The sequence below is a fragment of the Sceloporus undulatus genome, chromosome 2 (assembly GCF_019175285.1).
Source record: "Sceloporus undulatus isolate JIND9_A2432 ecotype Alabama chromosome 2, SceUnd_v1.1, whole genome shotgun sequence".
Taxonomy (NCBI): Eukaryota; Metazoa; Chordata; class Lepidosauria; order Squamata; family Phrynosomatidae; genus Sceloporus; species Sceloporus undulatus.
Window position 1 is genome coordinate 165,188,022 of NC_056523.1, and position 18,491 is coordinate 165,206,512.

The 18,491-nt window shown below is 38.9% G+C and overlaps 1 protein-coding gene across 1 annotated transcript in view; it reads left to right on the top strand.

The window, feature by feature from the left end:
• Nucleotides 1–18,491, top strand: part of CA10 (carbonic anhydrase 10) — a 432,159-nt gene that overhangs the window by 217,152 nt on the left and 196,516 nt on the right. The window contains exon 4 of the mRNA XM_042447577.1: nt 2,315–2,457. Coding sequence (XP_042303511.1) covers nt 2,315–2,457 — 143 coding nt within the window. The remainder of the gene's footprint in view (nt 1–2,314; nt 2,458–18,491) is intronic.

Below are 18,491 nucleotides of genomic sequence, written 5' to 3' on the forward strand. Positions count from 1 at the left end.
ACCTTTATTTATAAAGTGCTGTAAATTTACACAGCGCTGCACATACAATCTTTTTAATTGGACGGTTCCCTGCCCTCAGGTTTACAATCTAAAAAGACACGACACAAAGGGAGTGGTGGTGGGGAAGGGGCCTCTCTAGTAGGATAATACATATAAAATACATAGCAAATCACTCTTCCCACTTGGCAGCTCTTTCTGGCACATTTCTGTGGCAGCACCTCCTCCTGCCAAACACTTTTCTTCCTTGGCATGCTTATATAGTGCCTCCATCCCCCACCCCCATAGTGTCATCTCCTTGGTACTTGAGACACTGTTTGCTTATCATGGTAATTCCCCCCCCCCCCCCCGCTTGTTTGTTCTCCCACTTATTCAACAGGTTAGGGATCACAGCTAAAATATTATTTTGTGTTGTCAGGTATTGAATTAATTTAAATAAAACTGTTCTAATTTGACCAAAGTTATTTCCTTATGAATATTAAAACAGGTGTGTGTGTGTGTGTGTGTGTGTGTGTGTGTGTGTGTGTGTGTGAATATGCGCACATTAAATAAACTTTTTTTAATTCATATACTATGACGACTGTGGGGGTGACATCCTCCATGTCACAGAGGATGGGTGTCACAGAGATAAACAGTCTGCGAACCATTGGATTGACCCATTGCCATACCCAGCTAGGTCCCATGCTCACAATGAATGAAAATTAACTTTGCATGTGAGGACAGAAATATGTCATTAGGTCACATGCAGTTTGGTCCTGGCACCAGCTGTCTGAGGGAAGAAATCCAGGGGAGAAAGAGGGGGAGACAAGCAAAGATAAACTCAGAAAGTCAGCTTCTGTGCAGGGAGGCTGTTCTTTTTACTGCATCACAGGGCAATCTAACACCAACTTTCTTGAAGGAAAGAAATAAGAAGCTAGCTGCAGCTCAAGCACAATAGACATATTGTTTTTGTTTTAAATGCAGGTTCTTGTAAGTTGTGTCCTGTGCAAGCATGCCCAGGTGTTCCCATATAATCCTACTTGATCTTGAGACAATTAGAGGAAGCCTTAGGTGAGAGTAGTGCAAGAGAGGACTTTCTTTGGGCTGTTCCCAAACTATAGAATTCCCTGCCAAGGGAGACAAGGCTGGCTCCTGCCCACTTGTTTTCCTCCTGGCAGATAAATACCTCTTTATTTAGGCAGGCCCTGAAAAACAACTGATCTCACTTGCATCAGAGGAAGAGTTTAACTGGATGGGGCTGTATTTTTGCCTGATATGTTTTAATATTGTGAGTGTGCATCACAATTTTAAAATTCTGCATGTGCAGCACAATTAAACTATAATTTTAAAATACACCTGTTGCTTTGAATCTTCAGGAAAGATCTGGAGCCCTCTGTTCTGGCACCATGGAACCTCCCTGCTTGCAGACCCTAGGCAACTGACCTCACTTGCAACAGAGGAAGATTTTAACTGGAGAGAACTGTATTTTGCCAGATATGTTGTAAAATTGTGCATGTGCAGCATTCAGCTGCATTGCTTTGAATCTTCTGGGAAGATCCAGAGCCTTCTGTTCTGGCACTATGGCACCTCTCTTCTCTGGTGCCCCACTGGGCCACCCAGTGCATCCAGTGCAAGTCTGCTCATTGCTGGGCACCTCCTTCTGACTTCAGAAGCAAGCGACCTGTGGTGGCAGCAGATACGCCATGTGGCGCAGTGGGATGCCCATATAGATAGCCGCCGTAGCACAGGAACAGAGATGAATGTAACAGGCACAGGTCAAGGTAGCTGTGGGGCCAGGATACTCTGGGCTGCCCTCCAGAATATCTTGGCCAGTGCATACAAGGCCTCAGAGGTCTCTCTTCAAATAAATGGTGGCTGTATCAGGATCGGATGCAAACTGGTCAAACAGCGATATTTTTTCTAAGATCTAGCTTATGTCTGTACCAGTCACACATTTTTTTAAAAGCAAGAGCAGTACATAATGGTGACCTTTCTTTGGGAAAAAAATCATGTTCCATAAAATCACATGGGATTCTCTCAGAGCTCTTTGTGATTCTGCTGTCTAATGTACAAGTAACCAAAATTTTCTAGTCATTAGAGGCACTTTGTGGAAAGATGGGAGGAAACATTCACTCAAGCAAATGGTGAAGAAGTTGGTGTATTACTCCTCTTTTAAAAGATACTATCTTTTCTTGGTCCTTCCTCCTTTTAACATTGCTTGCTGACTGTCTCTGTGTATGTGTGTGACATACAGTATCATTACTTGTGTTTTCTTCATTCTCTCAGTAATACTTTTTTTTTTTTTTTTTTTTTTTTTTTTTTTTTTTTTGTATTACAGTTCCTTCCTTTTGGGGCTTGGTGAATTCAGCCTGGAATCTTTGCTCTGTTGGAAAACGGCAATCACCAGTTAATATAGAAACCAGCCATATGATCTTTGATCCCTTCCTTACTCCTCTTCGCATAAACACAGGGGGCAGAAAGGTAAGATTCTAAGCATGGCTTTAGTTATTGAAATAAATGCAAGAGGTATTTAACATCAATGTCTTTCCACTAAGATGATTATGCCTTCAATATCAGTGTAGGTCTCCAGCACCTAGTTTTATAAGTGGTACACATTTTACCCTCTTTGTTAGCCAAGCCATACTACATGTACTGCTGTAAATGACTTTTTAATCATTGCCCCTGATGTGTCTCATGTACTATTCTGAACAAAGTGAGCTCATTATTAATATGTAGAGATTTCTATATAAAGCAAGTTGTAATTGTAGCTTATTGGTGTTGTCTAAATCTTGGACATAGAGATTCCTGTTCTCCGTCTTGGGCTTTGCAAAAGAAAATTAAATCAGGTATAAAGCTTAAATGAATCTTAATGTATATACACATGTACAAGTCTAGAAATTTTAGTCAAAAATTGACCCCATAAAACTGGGACTTATCCATGGTACTATATTTTAACTCTTCCCCTTCTCTGAGTAGAATGGTGAACAGTAAAGGGTTCAGTTAATCCTGGGAGCACCCAAAAGAAGAGACAAACCCCTCTACTCTTTCCACCATGCTTTTTTGATTGCTTGGGTGGGAAAATGGCAGTGGTGGCACCTATTTGGTGCTTCTCCTCAAAGGAGTGCCAAGAGAAATCGGGTTTAGAAGGATCTGAATAAAATTATTTCTGTATGAAGACAGTAAAGTTCAACCTTTACACCCATTATTACATGCCTCTAAATTTAATTCTCAACTTACCCACAAGTCATATCAAAATCCATAATTTTGGCCCCAAAGCTTGCCCTCAACTTATACATAAAGCCAACTTATAGTCAAGTATATACAGTAGACATTCCTGCTTGAGGTCATATGCATGCCTTCTCTGCCTTTTTCCTATAATGGACTTATATAGTGAAGTGTTTAACAGCCTGGGTAACTAACAGAGTGTATTCATCTATGTATTCTGTTCTGATTTTTCATATGTTTAATGAATTAGTGACAGCTCTAAACTGAAGTGGCTTTGTGTTAACTTTCTTACCTTTTTTATGAAGTCTGACTTTTAGTTACACTGTGTGGGACAATGAATATGAGAAGTGTATTTTCCCATTGTACCTCTGGGGTGATGAGATGAAGATGTCTCTTTGCACTGTGTGTGCGTGTATGTATGCAGGGGGTTAGGGAAACCACCCACTGGAAGGGCAGGAATATGTCTTCCTTTCCTTGTCAACCAGGCAACATTCCCTCTCCTCTCACCAGTATGTAGCCAGTCTGATTGGTTGTAAAGGGTATGATACATGTTCATTCACTACATGATCTCTTATTGGCTAGTATCACACTGTGCCTGCAAATAGCCATGGAAATACAAAGGGTGTTTTGCATTTTGTTGAACTAATTACATGCCTATTACATCTCCTTCAAATCCTTTCTGAGCCTCAAAATTTAGACAGTAGTTCAGTTCACCTAATAGCAAATAAAGAAGAATGCATTTCATTATTATAACACCAACCGGTAACTTGGACATTGCAAGAAACTCCAGAGATTACACAACATAGTGTTCTGATTTCATCTGACACCATCTTTTAACCATATCTTTTCAGTGAAAGTCATTCACTTGTTTTGTTTGAGTTGTGGAAACCAAAATGGTGAATGTTTATGTTTGAATCTGTTTAACATTGGTGGATGTTTATGTGAGGAATATCCTATCATGTGTGTACTGAGAGAAGACATGGATTCACAAAATTATGGAAAATGTTTTGACCGTACTTCCACAGTGCATGTGAAGCAAGACAACTTATTAATACAATTTAGTTCAGAGGTAATTCTCATATTGTAAGTTCTTTGGAAGAAGGTTATGGCCTAATCTTTTAAAAGCAATTTAAGTTGTTTGTGTATTTTTAAAGTACTGTAGTTAAACACTTCTCCCTCATATTACATGAAAATCAGTTGTGAAGGCAAAGTGCCTCCCTCAACATCTTCTGCACTCAAAAAGTAAAATATGTGTGAGTGTGGGGGGACTAATGTGACTGTCTAATGTGGCAATTAAGACACACTGCATCCAGAACCCCATCTGATTTCTCCAGATGGGTGGATTGCGATTAGCAGTAACTTTTCTTTTTTAAGATCAAGGGAGGTGTGATCTGTTGTCATAATATCCATATTTCTGATTTGTCCCCTAAATAAAACACTACTAATGTGGTGCAAACCCTTCAGTTGTGATCATGATCTTGATTTTCATAGATCCTGGAAGATCATGACAATTTATTGATAACTCTTACACAAATGGATGTGCCACAACATTTACTTGTCCTGATGGGTAAGCTGGACTCATAACAGGAAGCCACTGTTAGGCTGGAATATAGAGAAATGCAATGGTTTCTGATTGCCCAGGGGGGTCAGGCAGGGGCTGCATTTTATTATCTTATCAATTTAACTTGCATGGTGAATGCATTATGCACAGACCTGGATTTCACTCTGAGGAAGGAAGTGTGAAAATTGAAGAAAGGAACATGATTAATTTAAGATATGCAGATGACACCATAGTGCTAGAAGAAAATAGCAAAGACTTGGAACAATTACTGAAGATAGTCAGGAAAGAAAAGCTGGTTCACAATTGAACATTAACAAAACAAAAATAATGACCAAAACCAATTTACATGACTTTAAAGCAAATGATGGAGGCATTGAAATACTTCAAGATTCTCCATACCTTGTCTTAGTCCTTCATCAGCATGGAGACCACAGTCAAGAGATCAGATGAAGAGAAGGATTTGGAAGGGCAGCTATGAAGGAACTAGACAAGAAATGTAAAGCTATATTATTGAATACTAAAGATAGGGTTGTCCATGCCATCATATTTCCAATTGTTATGTATGGTTATGAGAGCTGGACAGTGAAGAAAACTGATAGGAAGAAAACCAACTTATTTTAAATGTGATGCCAGAAAAGAGTTCTATGGATACCATGGATTTGTACAGAGAAAAATAAATGGGCCCTTGAGTAAAACAAGTCTGAGCTCTCCTTACAGGCCAAAATGACTAAGCTGAGTCTGTTGTACTTTAGCCATATCATGCAAAGACATGACTCAGTAGAAAAGACAATAATGCTAGGAAAGGCAGAAGGCAGTAGGAAAAAAGAAGATTGCATTCCAGATGGATAGACTCAGGCTTTGTTTGCATGGACCAAAAGACCCATTTCCCTTCATTTTCATGGCATCCCATTCAGCCAACACACAGCCCAAACCCAGCTTCTGGTAGGAACAATCTGGATGACATTTGGCACATTCAGCACCAGGCTTGGGGTATAGCACTCTTAACACAAATTTTAAAAACTTACTTCTTACTCTCAATCTTCTGGGAAGATCCAGAACCCTTTATTCTCATGCCGGAGTGGCTCTCTGCATGGACATCCCATTAAGCCACTGCACATCTGGTGCTGTCACCAACTGCTCACTCTGTTGTCAGAACAAAGCACCCAGCCACATGATCATCACTGGGCACATCATTCTGATCTCAGAAGCTACCAATCTGTGGTAGCAGCAGACACAGGGGTTCCTCTTCTGGGTGACCATTCAGACAGCTGCTCTCACACAGGAATGGAGGCCCAGGTAACAGGGGAAAGTCAGGATAGTTCTGGGACTGCCCCTGGAGTATTCTGGTCAGTGCAGACAAGGCCCCAATCAAGGAAACAATTGCCCTGTGTCTACAAGACCTTAGCAGAGCTGTTGATAATAGGATCTCTTGGAGGTCGCTCATTCATGGGTTACCATAAATTGAAGTTGATTGATGACAGGTAACAACCACCACAATGTGATGATGCTATCAGGATATACACTGTGTTCATGTTTGTCATTGCTGGAGCTATGCAGATATCCATACACTCTTTTTCTGACTGATAATTTCCTGTAATGTTGATTTAGAGCTGTACTGCTAAATCTAAAATTGATAGAAAACACTCCAACAAGGTAGCACTGGATAAGCACTGTAGGTAATCCTGGAATGAAATTGTACCTAGGGTGAGATTTGCACTTCAGAGGTTCATCAGTGATTCTGAAATTCAGAACAAGAATGAAGATTATATAGGTTATATAAATATAGTACAGTCTTATGCATGGATTTCTTATACATGGATTCAAGCATCCACGGTTTGAAAATTTTCAAAAAAAGTATAAATTTCAAATATCAAACCTTGATTTTCCAATATTTTTTATAAGGGACACAATTTTGCTATGTCATTATATTTAATGGGACTTGAGCATCCACAGATTTTGTTATCCACGGGAGATCTTGGAACCAAACCCCAGCATATAACAAGGGTCCACTCTATACCCTTTGGGAAATTATTTATTATTTTAAAAGCTGCTATTAAAAATAAACATCTTGGTAAACATCAGTCACATGTTTGTCAAACGATATCAAGGGTCATGCTTGTGACCATATTTGCTCTGAGATGGCTGCACATGTTTATAGTCTTCTAAGATAATTGTAGACAGATGGGGATTCAAAACTATAACTATTGTCTGTTGGCATAATGGACATAACAGGGAGGGTCCATTAATAACTCCCTAGCAAGCACCATTTGTTTGGAGGGGCTACATCCAGCTGGGTGGAGCAAAACATTTTGGCAAAACTCAATTATAGCCAAACCAGACTGTACTTTGGCTAGTTGGGAAGCTTGACCCATTTCCCCACTCATCCCCTTTATTTTGCAGCCCTAACCAGGAGATTAAAACCAAAGTGGTATTTGAGCCCTTGGTAGGCTCTCAATCATAAGTAGAAAGCAGCTTTCAGAGTGTTGGGTAACATGGGATATGGTCTAGATAAAACAGCATAACTGAACACGAATTCTTTCTTCAAAGTATGATCTTCGGTGGGGGAGGGGGGAGTGGAGAGATGGGCAAAACTGAGAACTGCATTTCTCAAACAGTAGCTTCTGGGCTTGCTGAGATGCTTATTTGGCAACCTGAAGTTAAAACCAAGATCTTAATATAAGGCTTGCAAACCTGTGGCCGTTTGGATGTTATTAGAGTCTATCTGCAAGTTTCCCATACTAGCCTTAATGCCTAGCAGTGTGAACAGTCCCATATGGAGTGTGGATTCCCCCCCCCCCCCCCATAAGCTATCAATGTGGAAGGATTTTAAGGTGAAGCTGTGGGACCATTCTTACATTATTTACTCTGTGACTTCCTCTTATTACAAAGAGGCTCTCCAGCTCAACAAGACAGCATGTTGCTGCTGGCAAACCTAATTGGATTCCAAGATCTGAATATCAGCTTGAGATACTTAATGAGTTTACATGCAGATGAATTCCCCCAGAAGGAATGCAGATATCGAAGAAAATCCACATGTTGCTATTCTCTTATAACAATTCCATCTTTGGTTTTTTGATTATATGCACTTTAGTGTGTGTGTGTATCTCAACACAAAGCCCATTTGCTGATAAATTCCAACTTCTAATATAAAATTCAGACCTTCATTATTTTATACATCACATTTTCTTCCTCCTCAAAAACAAGCAAGAGAAAAATAATACCACTTTCTGTAGTTTTTCTCTCATTGTATGAGTAGTTGTAAGTACCATAGGACCAAGCAAAAGATTTTATTATGAGAAAAGGGTAACACCAGGTCAAGCAAACAATAAATACCATGAGCCCCATACCCAGAATGACTTACATGCATTCAAAAGTTTATCATAGAATTATAGAGTTGGAAGGTCCAACCCTTTGCCAATCAGGAAGACTTAAAACACTCCTAAACTTCCCCATCCAACTTCTGCCTAAAGACCTCTAGATATAGAGCCAACCACCCTCTGAGGCAGTTTCCTTCCACTGTTGAACAACTCCTAAAGTCAAAATGTTCCCCCTCATGTATAGGTGGAATCTCTTTTCTTGTATTTTGAATCAATTGGTTCATGTTGTAGTTTCTGGAGCACAGAAAAGATATCTGTTCCACATGACATACCTTGAGATAACTAAAGATGGTTATCATATTACCTTTTGGTCTTCTCTTTTCCAAGCTAAATATACCAGCTCCTAAAGTTGATCAAGACATGAGAGTTTCTAAAGTTTCTAAAGTTGATTTGTAGTTATTTAATGTGAGTTTTTTTACTCTGAATGAAACTTCCGTGTAATTAGGAATGGAAAAAATCCCCATAACTATTCCTTTCCTGGTGGTTCTGCTTTAGAATTTAAAAAAGAAGTCTGAAAAGTTTGCATTTAATTAGCCCAGTATTCTCTTATCCTGAATGAGTAAGGAGTAACTGCACTCCATCTCTCCTCACAGTTGCCACTGTAAGACTCCAGGCCCTTACAACCACTGGGTACAGAGAGTTTAGAGCACTTATTCAAGAAGCCATGTTTCCTTTTCAGTGGGGTGTCCTCCCTAGGAAAGCTCACTCACTGACACTAGTCTCAGATTATTTGGGGCAGAAACAAATGGGAAACAGAGAGAGAGGGGGAGGGAGAGGGAGAGGGAGGGAGAGAGAGAGGGAGGGAGAGAGAGAGAGAGAGAGAAATCTCATCCTACCAGCCATGCCCTCTTCTCCCATCCTGCTCCATATCCTGATTAGGCTCAGGACTTGCTACAACCCATTACAAAACTGGTAGAGAGGCTGGACCTAGAGCAGCAGCAGGAATACCATCACTATCACAACTTTAGCAGCAGCGTCCCTGTACAGTGGTCTACATGTATCTCCTCTTCTGGTGCCACTGCCACTTTCTGTTCTTGCTGCCAGGTAGCCCAGGCTATGTGTATGCCATGTTTTTATTTCTGGACAGCAGCACATCACCAGTCTCCAGAATGCAATCAGTGAGAGTTCCCAACAGGAACAGAAAAGAGTTACATCTCCTTTCTATCTATCTCATTCTCATTCTCTTTGTGTGTGCGTGCGTGCACGCGTGTCTCTGTGTGTAAAACAGCGCTGCATGAATAATTTTATCCTTTGCAATGTTTCCTGGATGATTGAATATTGAGAAAATTTTATGCAAAAAAAAAAAAAAATCCCCCACATTGGTGGGATAACCATAGAAATTATTCATACTTTCATGCAAGATCAAAGAGAGAGAGAGAGAGAGAGAGAGAAATTATATGCCTATGCATGATAAATCAGCTTTTTCAGATGGGTGGGAATAAATTCTCAATTTACATCCATTGAGAGTGATATTGTTTCGTAAGTTATTTTTCTATTGCCAATAACGTTGTATGTTTTATAAGAAATGTGTTTATATATCTGACTCACTGCCTAATTTGACTAATCTTAAAAATACAATATTTTAAATTAAAACCTGCTACTTGACTTTAACCTGCTATGGCCCAAACACTAATGCAATGAATGCTCCAAAACAATTCTCTGGCTTGCTTCTCCCCCCAAAGGTTGATGTAGTCATGCTCTCCACTGAGGTCTTGTTTCTGAGTGTGTATTTGTTTGGGGAAAGGATGATTGCACTTTCATTTCCAGGTGGCTGTCAGCCCTAGACATACATTTACCAGGGGGAAATGTATGAGATAAGCATGTGTGGTTGAATCCACATGCTAATGTTGTATTGTAATGCTGATGTGATGATAAGCCTTTTCTGAACTTTTCCCAAGAAACGTTAATACTCAGACTATGCCAAACTTTGCCAAGAGGAATTCACCCTTCACTAATGGTTCAACTCTTTTTTATTTGTGGATTGTTTAAATGTCTTTGTCTAAACTGGTGGCATTGAGATTTTTTGCCTTTGGGGGATTCTTTCTGTGTACCTTTCCCTTTCTTGGAATCCTCATGTAACAGATAGCAGCTGCATTTCAGAGGATTCTGGGCATACATTGTGGAAGCACACAGAGTTGGTCTTCTCAGTGTAAACTGAGAATCTATCTGTATTGTGTATTCCCAGCTATCACTGTCCCACAAGAATTGTTATCCCATTTGCTAGTATTTCCATAAAAGGTGGGGTGTGCATATATATATATATATATATATATATATATCCTCTATATGTTTAGTGTCTTAGTCTCATCTCTTTCTCCACATCTTTATATTCTTTTGAAAATGCCCATAGTAAAGAATGCACTTCCCAACTGCCCTATATGGCTAACAAAATAATTAACTTTTCATCCAGCTGGGAAGACAACCACTGCCTTCCATTCATAGGACAAGAGAACCATCTTAAGTGGAGAATATTTTAATGAGACCCAAGGAGCAAATGGGTATAGGCTCCCCTCCCCATGTATTGCTGTGTGCTTTTCTTAGCATAATGAATAATCTAGCCCTTGGCTTCACATTAGTTGGAAGGCACCCACAGTTTGATTGAAATGCTGTCTTCTTTTTTGCCATCACAAAGAGCCATTCCACCTGATGTTGATGTTTCAGGGCTAAATAAATCAGTTTGCACTGGCCACAGGCTATTATTTAAACTCCATAATGCTGTGTGGGTAAATGAAAATTATTCAATTGTATCCTTTATAGCTTTCTTTTGAAAGAGCACATTCAAAAAATGCAATTGCACAGTCATTTAAAATAATGCTTTTATAAATAATTGGTTCATCCAGCATATGTTGGCACAAAATAATTGCAATACTAGAAGTCTTCTGACTTAAAAGTAGAGATAGGGATAGAGGGAGAGATCTGTCAAATGGATTCTCTGACAGTTAGTTTCGATTCCATGCTGTTCAATCAATTCAGAGTATTACTGGTATTTTTTTTTCTTTGAGAGTGTAATTTATGACAACTTGCCAAGCTTTGCTTTGGTGATTACTAAAAGGACAGATACTGGCATGAGCCATATTTCAACACTGCAGGAATATAAAATGAACTGCTAGAAATGGTCCAGGAGGAATGAATAGCAATAAGACATCAGTGTCATCTAAAAACTGATTTGTGATTGATTTTCAGAGAACTTAATAATCTGCAGCTTTGATGTATAGTGTTTTGGAAAGTTAATATATTTGATACAACTGTCTAAAAGTTTAACAAATAAACATGCAAATGATAGATACATGGTGTAACTTAACTATTATTCCAAGTTAGTTTAGACGTTCAACCTTTTGTAAAGAAAATGTCTTTGGGGAACCAAAGTTCTATTTAAATTATTGGTTTAGCTCTCCATTCTAGCTATGAGCTCTCCAGTCAGGCTTCAAATGGTTGCTAATATTCAATACTTTATCTTAACCTCACTACCTTTTTTCCTAAATATTGCCTGTACATGTGCAATTATAATCATGGTTACTATTTATGGAGTGGCATCAAAAAGTCCAACTAAGCAGTACCTGTCTCACCATAGAGAGGTAAAGCACCCCCTTCTGCCAAGACCATAGGCTATGTTATATACAGTGGGCTCTTCCCTTATGTGGGGGATCTGTTCCAGACCACCCCCCTCCCATGTAAAGGAAATCCCGTTTATGCTTGCACCCCATTACAAACAGTGGGGTTTGTGCTTGCACCATGGCTGTGGCACATGTGCCATTTGTTTAATTACCATGCAGCTTCAGGGTATACTTATGGTGCACCCGCATACGGTGCAGGCGCACTGTCCTTGTATATGCATTTATGTTTACTTATCACTCAGCTTGTTATTAAATAACATTTTAGAATGTTATCTTAGTGGATATGTGTCTCTGTGTGTGTATATATGTGTCAATCAGACTAACCTCATCATGGACCTTCCAAGGAGGTATAATGGAACAAAAGTAGCAGCAGCACAAGAAAAAATGTTCTCTAAGAATACTGAAAATAGTTTGGAAAAAATTAAGTTTGCATAAATTCTAGTGAAGTCAGTGTGATGAGAACACAGATACACATGTATCCTATAGACTCCTGTGGGACTGAAACACAAACATAGATGCCATCCAGTCAGCCTGAAATGTATCAGTAGTATGTCAGTGTCAGCCTGCCATTTACAAGGGTGTTGATACTGTTATGTGCCTCCAATTAAACTGTGACTAATGGTGACCCTACTATAAGGTTTTATTGGCACAGTTTCTTAAGACAGGGGTTGCCAATGCCTTCCTCTAACTCTGAAATAGTGTGATTTGCCCAAGGTCACTCAGTAGATTTTCATAGCTGAGTAGGGATTCAAAGCCAGGTCCTCAAGTCCTACCACTCCAGCATATTATCTGTCTCACTTATTTACTGTAATACGTTTACCACTGTTTATTTGGTAAGAACAATGTCATAGATGAGATGCTGATTTCTTGTTGGGCTCCAGCTCCCATTTTCCCTGACTTATTTTGCTATGCCAAAAGATTTGAAGTCTGCATTTTGATGCTCTCTATGAAAGCTTAAGAAGTTATAATTTTTTAAGGGTTTACAATAGTAGAACAGGGCAGGGTGAGATGGTGGATGCATTTCTTTCATTGTCAATAGCCTAAACCTTCCTTTAATGATTTAAAGACTGATTAATCTTTGTTACTTTACTGAGTAGTATCAAAGCATAATTTTAACAGAGTGATTAATCAGAGACACTAAGGCCTGATACAGACAGGCCAAAATAAAGCTGCTTCGAGTCACTTTGCAAGTATGCTGTTTAAATGATGCATGCGTCCTAAGAATCTAGAAGCCACACCAAAGCCATGCTCCAGTCCTAAGGACTGGAGTGTAGCTTTGGTGCAGCTTCCAGACTCTTAGGACGCATGCATCATTGAAACACCATACCTCCAAAGTGACCTGAAGCAGCTTTATTTTGGCCTGTCTGTATAGGGCCTAAGAGAGTCTATACTTTCTCTGGAAATGTAAAGATATTTACTGGTTAGATTACTTCAGGTAGCCAGAGCAATGATAGTATCGTCAAACTACGTGTGGAAACGATTGCTAAAGAAAGAGTCACTGGCTTCTTGTTACCATCATTGTTTCCCCATACCAGTTACTGTTCACTCTTACCCATCGCTGCCTCTCATTTCAGCCACCAGAAAACAAGAAAGGATGTCTTGATGGCATGGGGTGGGTAGATATGCAGTCATGGCATCTTTCTAGTGGTTCCCTACAAACAAACAAAAGTATATGCCCCATTTCATCTCTTTACTTCAGTTATGCTTTTCCACTATGTACATCAGCCCATCAACTAGTGTTTATGTGGCGTGAGGGAACATGGTCAAGTCAAGATTCTTGGCAAAATTAGTTATCCTCCTGAGATTCATTAAGTGCACCTTGCCTCAGAAATCCACACATTTGTAAGGTTTCCAGGGCACTTTGGAGAAATAAAATGGGGATTTCATTTCTCCTAAGTCAATGCACCTACATATATTTCTAAACATAAATGGTTTGAATTTTGTAGAATTGAAAAATGCACACAAACACAATTCAGTCAGTAGGGAAAATGCATAAAAACATGAACGTTAGAAAAAGCACAGGAATAAATGTATATCATGAGAAATTTAAATGGAAAATGCATACTAATATCCATGCAAGAAGAAAAAAACTCAAATGTTTAACAATGTGATACAAGCAAAGGAAGAGGAAATAATATATATGGGATTCAGAGACATGTAATTATATCAACTCATCAGTTTTCACATCCCTACCAGCAAGAAGAAGATCTAGCCTCAAGTAACAGTTACATTGGATGCTACCTCACAGCACATTATGTGGACACACAGGTGTTGCTTTTTCCTCCTGGGCTCATCAAAGTCATTATTTGGTTATAGTGGTGGTGGCAATGGTGGAATATCAGAGAGCTGAGGAAAGGCTTTAAATGTCCTCCCTGCATTTTTGTTGTTCCGTCACCTAAAAGCAAACCAGCAATCCTTTTGTGTGTGTTTTAAAAAGAACTAACAGATAAAAATAGATGAATATATTTGTATATGAAGGTTATACCAATCAAATCTTTAAAGGTTACTATGACACTGAGTGAGGTGGAAGGTTTCAGTGCATCAACAGATAAGTGCCTGAAAAACCACGTGCCTTTTCCCATTCAGTCATTATGCATAGAAAGCAAGCTTGGTGTGGTGGTTTGAATGCTGGGCTAGGGCTCTGGGAGAGCAGAATTTGCATCCCCATTCAGCCACAGAAATCCATTGGGTGACCCTAGAACTGGAAGATACCACAAGGAGCATCAAGGCCAGTGCCCCCCCCCCCCCCCCCATGTAGGAACAGACAATCAAAGCACTTCTGACAGATGACCATACAGCTTCTGTTGGAATTTCCTTTCCTGTAACTTGAATCCAATGTTCTGTGTCAAGCCTCATTAACTCACTACTCTCTTATAGTGCTGCTATTCTACTTTTATTGCTCTGGATGCCTGCTGTTGCATTCTGAGGTTTGTAGTTTAGTGAGGCCTAAGAGCTCTATAGGTGAGAATTCTGAATGCTTCTCCTTAAACTGCAAATCCCAAAATGCAACAAGAGGCAGCTAGAACAGTTAAAGTGTAATAGCAGCACTATAAGAGTGTAGTGTGGTAATCTAGCTAGTCTCTGGAGCAGCAGAAAATAAGCTTGCCCATCATCAGTATAACATCCCTTCAAATACCCTGAGCCCATACTTCACCCTTTAAAGCAATGACTAGCAACCTATGCATTCTTCCTCTTCGTTGCTGTGTAGTTACCTGAGATGGCATATGAGAGCATTCCCTCTTTCCCCCCGTCCTATTAATGGCTGATATGATGATGATGATGATGATGATGATGATGATGATGAAAATGGTGGTGGTGGTGATACTTGAGAAAATTATAGTGTCATACCTCTAATTCTGATTATAATTATTTTCTGTGAACTTAGTTAAATAGGCACTAACATTCAGAGATTAGAAAGACAGTAGAGACAAAATACCAGAAAACTTAATTTCTGCATATGATTAAACGTGCTGCATTGCAGCTATTCAAAAATACTTCTTTCTGATATGATTGGTGCTCTGTGTACACCTGTGTACATGTGTTTCATAGAGGAAAATCAGTGCAGAACAAAATGAAATTTAAAAAAAAACATGCATCATTGTGTTCGTTTATTTACTTCTATAACATAGAATCATCTAAATGTTTTTGCTTTAATTCATTGGAAGATATATATATATATATATATTATGTGTTAAAGGTTGTGAGTAAGAAAAAGTCACTCATACCAGAAAATCAATCATTCAAACAAAAGTTGGGCTCTAGACTACTGCATTAGTTGGAAAACAAACAAGACTGCATTACCCAGGCATGTTTTTGTCATTTTTGTAACACCATGAACATATTATCATTTCAGGGCATTGTCAAGAGATGGAGGAAAATCATATGCCAAAAAGGAAAAAAAATAGACATTTTCCTATATGTTTACATCTGTCTCTTTCTCTAAAGAATTGAGTGAATTATAAGGTCTCCATCCAGCAAAATAAGGTTCCTTGACATACCAGTTACACAGAATCTTAGATTGAAAATCAGTGAGTTGTAGGGTCTTCTAATAGCAATAGATAAGACAATGCAGCCCAGAAAGAGAAAAGTGGGTGGGAGCCAAAATAATTTAATCAGTGATAGGCAATCCATTTAGTAACTATGTACAAGTTGTACAAGACTTGAGATAGTACACAGCAGAGTGACACTAAGTTACACATACATTTCCTTCATTCTGTCTACATTAGTACTTTGGTATGGTTTTCTCATTTGTCTATTGGGTGCGGGAGTAGGTAATAGCACTGTATGGGAATGGAAAACAAGGTTGTAGTCCTGGCTCTGTGGGCCCTCTTACTCTGGTCTGTGTGTCCTATAGACTCTTGCGGCTTGTTCTACTTGCACTCCTTCAAGTTGGACACCCTCATCTAAGGTTTTTTAGGTCAATGCTTGCAATGTCAACTTCAGTTCCAGGATAAAGTTTGCTGTTGCAACAATCTTTGATGCCTTGATCAAAAATAGAATCATTCAGTCTCTTTTAACAACCACTTGCTGCTGTCCATATGTTTCATGACTATTTCTCTGTCATTATAAAACTGATGTTTAATAGAAGATGTGGAGTGGGGAACCCTAGCGGGATGTCCTTTTCCTTTTGGACTATAGCCTACAGTTTCTTTGAAAGTCACCGTGACCATTCTGCTTGTGCTGTGAACCTCTTCTAGTTCATATTCCTTAGTGTGTAATTGTGTGATGTGTCCTGTAGCTTTCCTCTGCAATCAGGGTAAAAGCCAGTTTCATGTGGTGGAGAATAGTGAAAAATATCCAAAATACAAATCAAGGATAAAGACTTCTGAAGTTTAACAGCCTCAGAGGAAACCAGAAATTTCATAACTAAACCTCTTCTAGCAGCCAGGAACTGTCAAAATGACAAATAGGCCAGTCTCTAATATTAGTTTACATAGCAGGGCAGGAGGAAAAGAGAAGTTAGTGGAGGGGGAGAAAACAAACAATCATTCATATTGGAAAATCTGTTTGTATAATGGCTTCCGACTTTCAAGATGACAAAAGTAAAGGAAATCAGAGTTAAGTCTGAAAGTATATCCAGTATCACAGATAACATTGTCTGGAAATCAATAGTGCTTTTAAAGCCCCAGACACAATTTTTGTCCTTCATGCTAACAGTTACTAGCTAGATGTCTGGTTAACTGAACGGCTACTGGTTGATTCTCAGATCTTGCAGTTTAGGATTTTGTAGTATTGTCACTGAATTTCACATTATTGTTTGTTGATTTTTTTTAATGGTATCCACTTGACAACTAGTTGAGAGATGGATGTTCAGAATAGCACTCTGGAGGTTGTGTAACCTCTGACACAGGAAGATCGTAACTTGTCCAAGGTTACTCAGTACTCTTCATGCATTTGAAACCAAGTCTCCTTGTTCTATCTACATCTAGCCCTATGTATGTTAGACTATCCCATATACTGGATGTTATAGTATGTTAACTGGCTTTTTAACTTGACCTAGTTAATTGGGCATGCATTTTTATTACTTTAATAAAACGAATCATTGAATCTTTATTATACATAAATTTACTTGTTAACAGTCTTGTTGTGGGAAGACATACTAAAGATATAATGTAACTGAGGATATGATAAAATCTTGATAAACTTGCTCTCAATGAGATAGTTTGACTTGTCACATCAAGTCAGCCTATAAAAGTTTGTTAACACCCACAAAATTTCCCACTTCCAGCAAACAAGCAAGACAATGAGTGCTTTTTCCTCATCAGGGTTTCGACAACTAGCACAAAAGGTCTCCATGCAGAAATTATGTCCCATTCCTTTGTGTACCAATGTGTACACACACACATAGACACAGTAGGATTGGCTGATTGAGCTGATTATTTTTAAAATCTTCAAAATTCATGCTACAGCTGTGACAGTTACACTAGACAATTTGTGCAATTTGTTCAAAAATCTTTCTCACAAATGTGAAAATTCTCATTGAGAATGAGAGAAGGAGCTTCATCCTCTCACAGGCAAGAATAAAGAAATTGCAGCCTTGTTCTGACAGGTGTGAATGAGACAAGCAAGGATGTACACCCCTAGCCAGAATATGATAATATAACACAAAAGTATTATAAACAAATCTCCAACACTAATGTCCTACACATATAGAGCTGTTAGAAAGAAAGACCTGTATTATCTTTCTTCTTAATATCATAGCATTTAATCAACATAATCTTAATATAAGGAGCAAATGAACCAATTTTCCATAACCTGCATTGTGAATTGGAACAATTCCAGGAGAACTGTACCCTGTGGTTTTCTGTTTCTTCAAATGGAACTCAGACTATCTGACATCTGTATAACTGTGTCCCTGATGGCTTTAAAGCGGAGCAGAAGTAGAGAGATCATGTGCTGATCAAGACCAGTGTGGCTGCTGAGTCAGTGGACAGGTTCCAAACCAAAAATTGAGAACACTTATCAATTTACACTGCAGGATGATTCACAAATAATGCCAAACTTTGGTTTTACATTACAAAAATGCCAACCTTGTGTTCTTATTTACCTGCAACCCTCTTTTCCAGTTCAAGTGCAAGGAGGAAATCAGAAGCTGCCATATCTGTTTTATATAACCCAGAGGTCAGCATTACAATATGTCCAAATCTCATGTAGTAATTAATTATTATTAATCCAAATTTTTATTGAGTAATTAACTTAGTGATTTACTGAAGCCATAGTGAAAATCACTATGGCTTG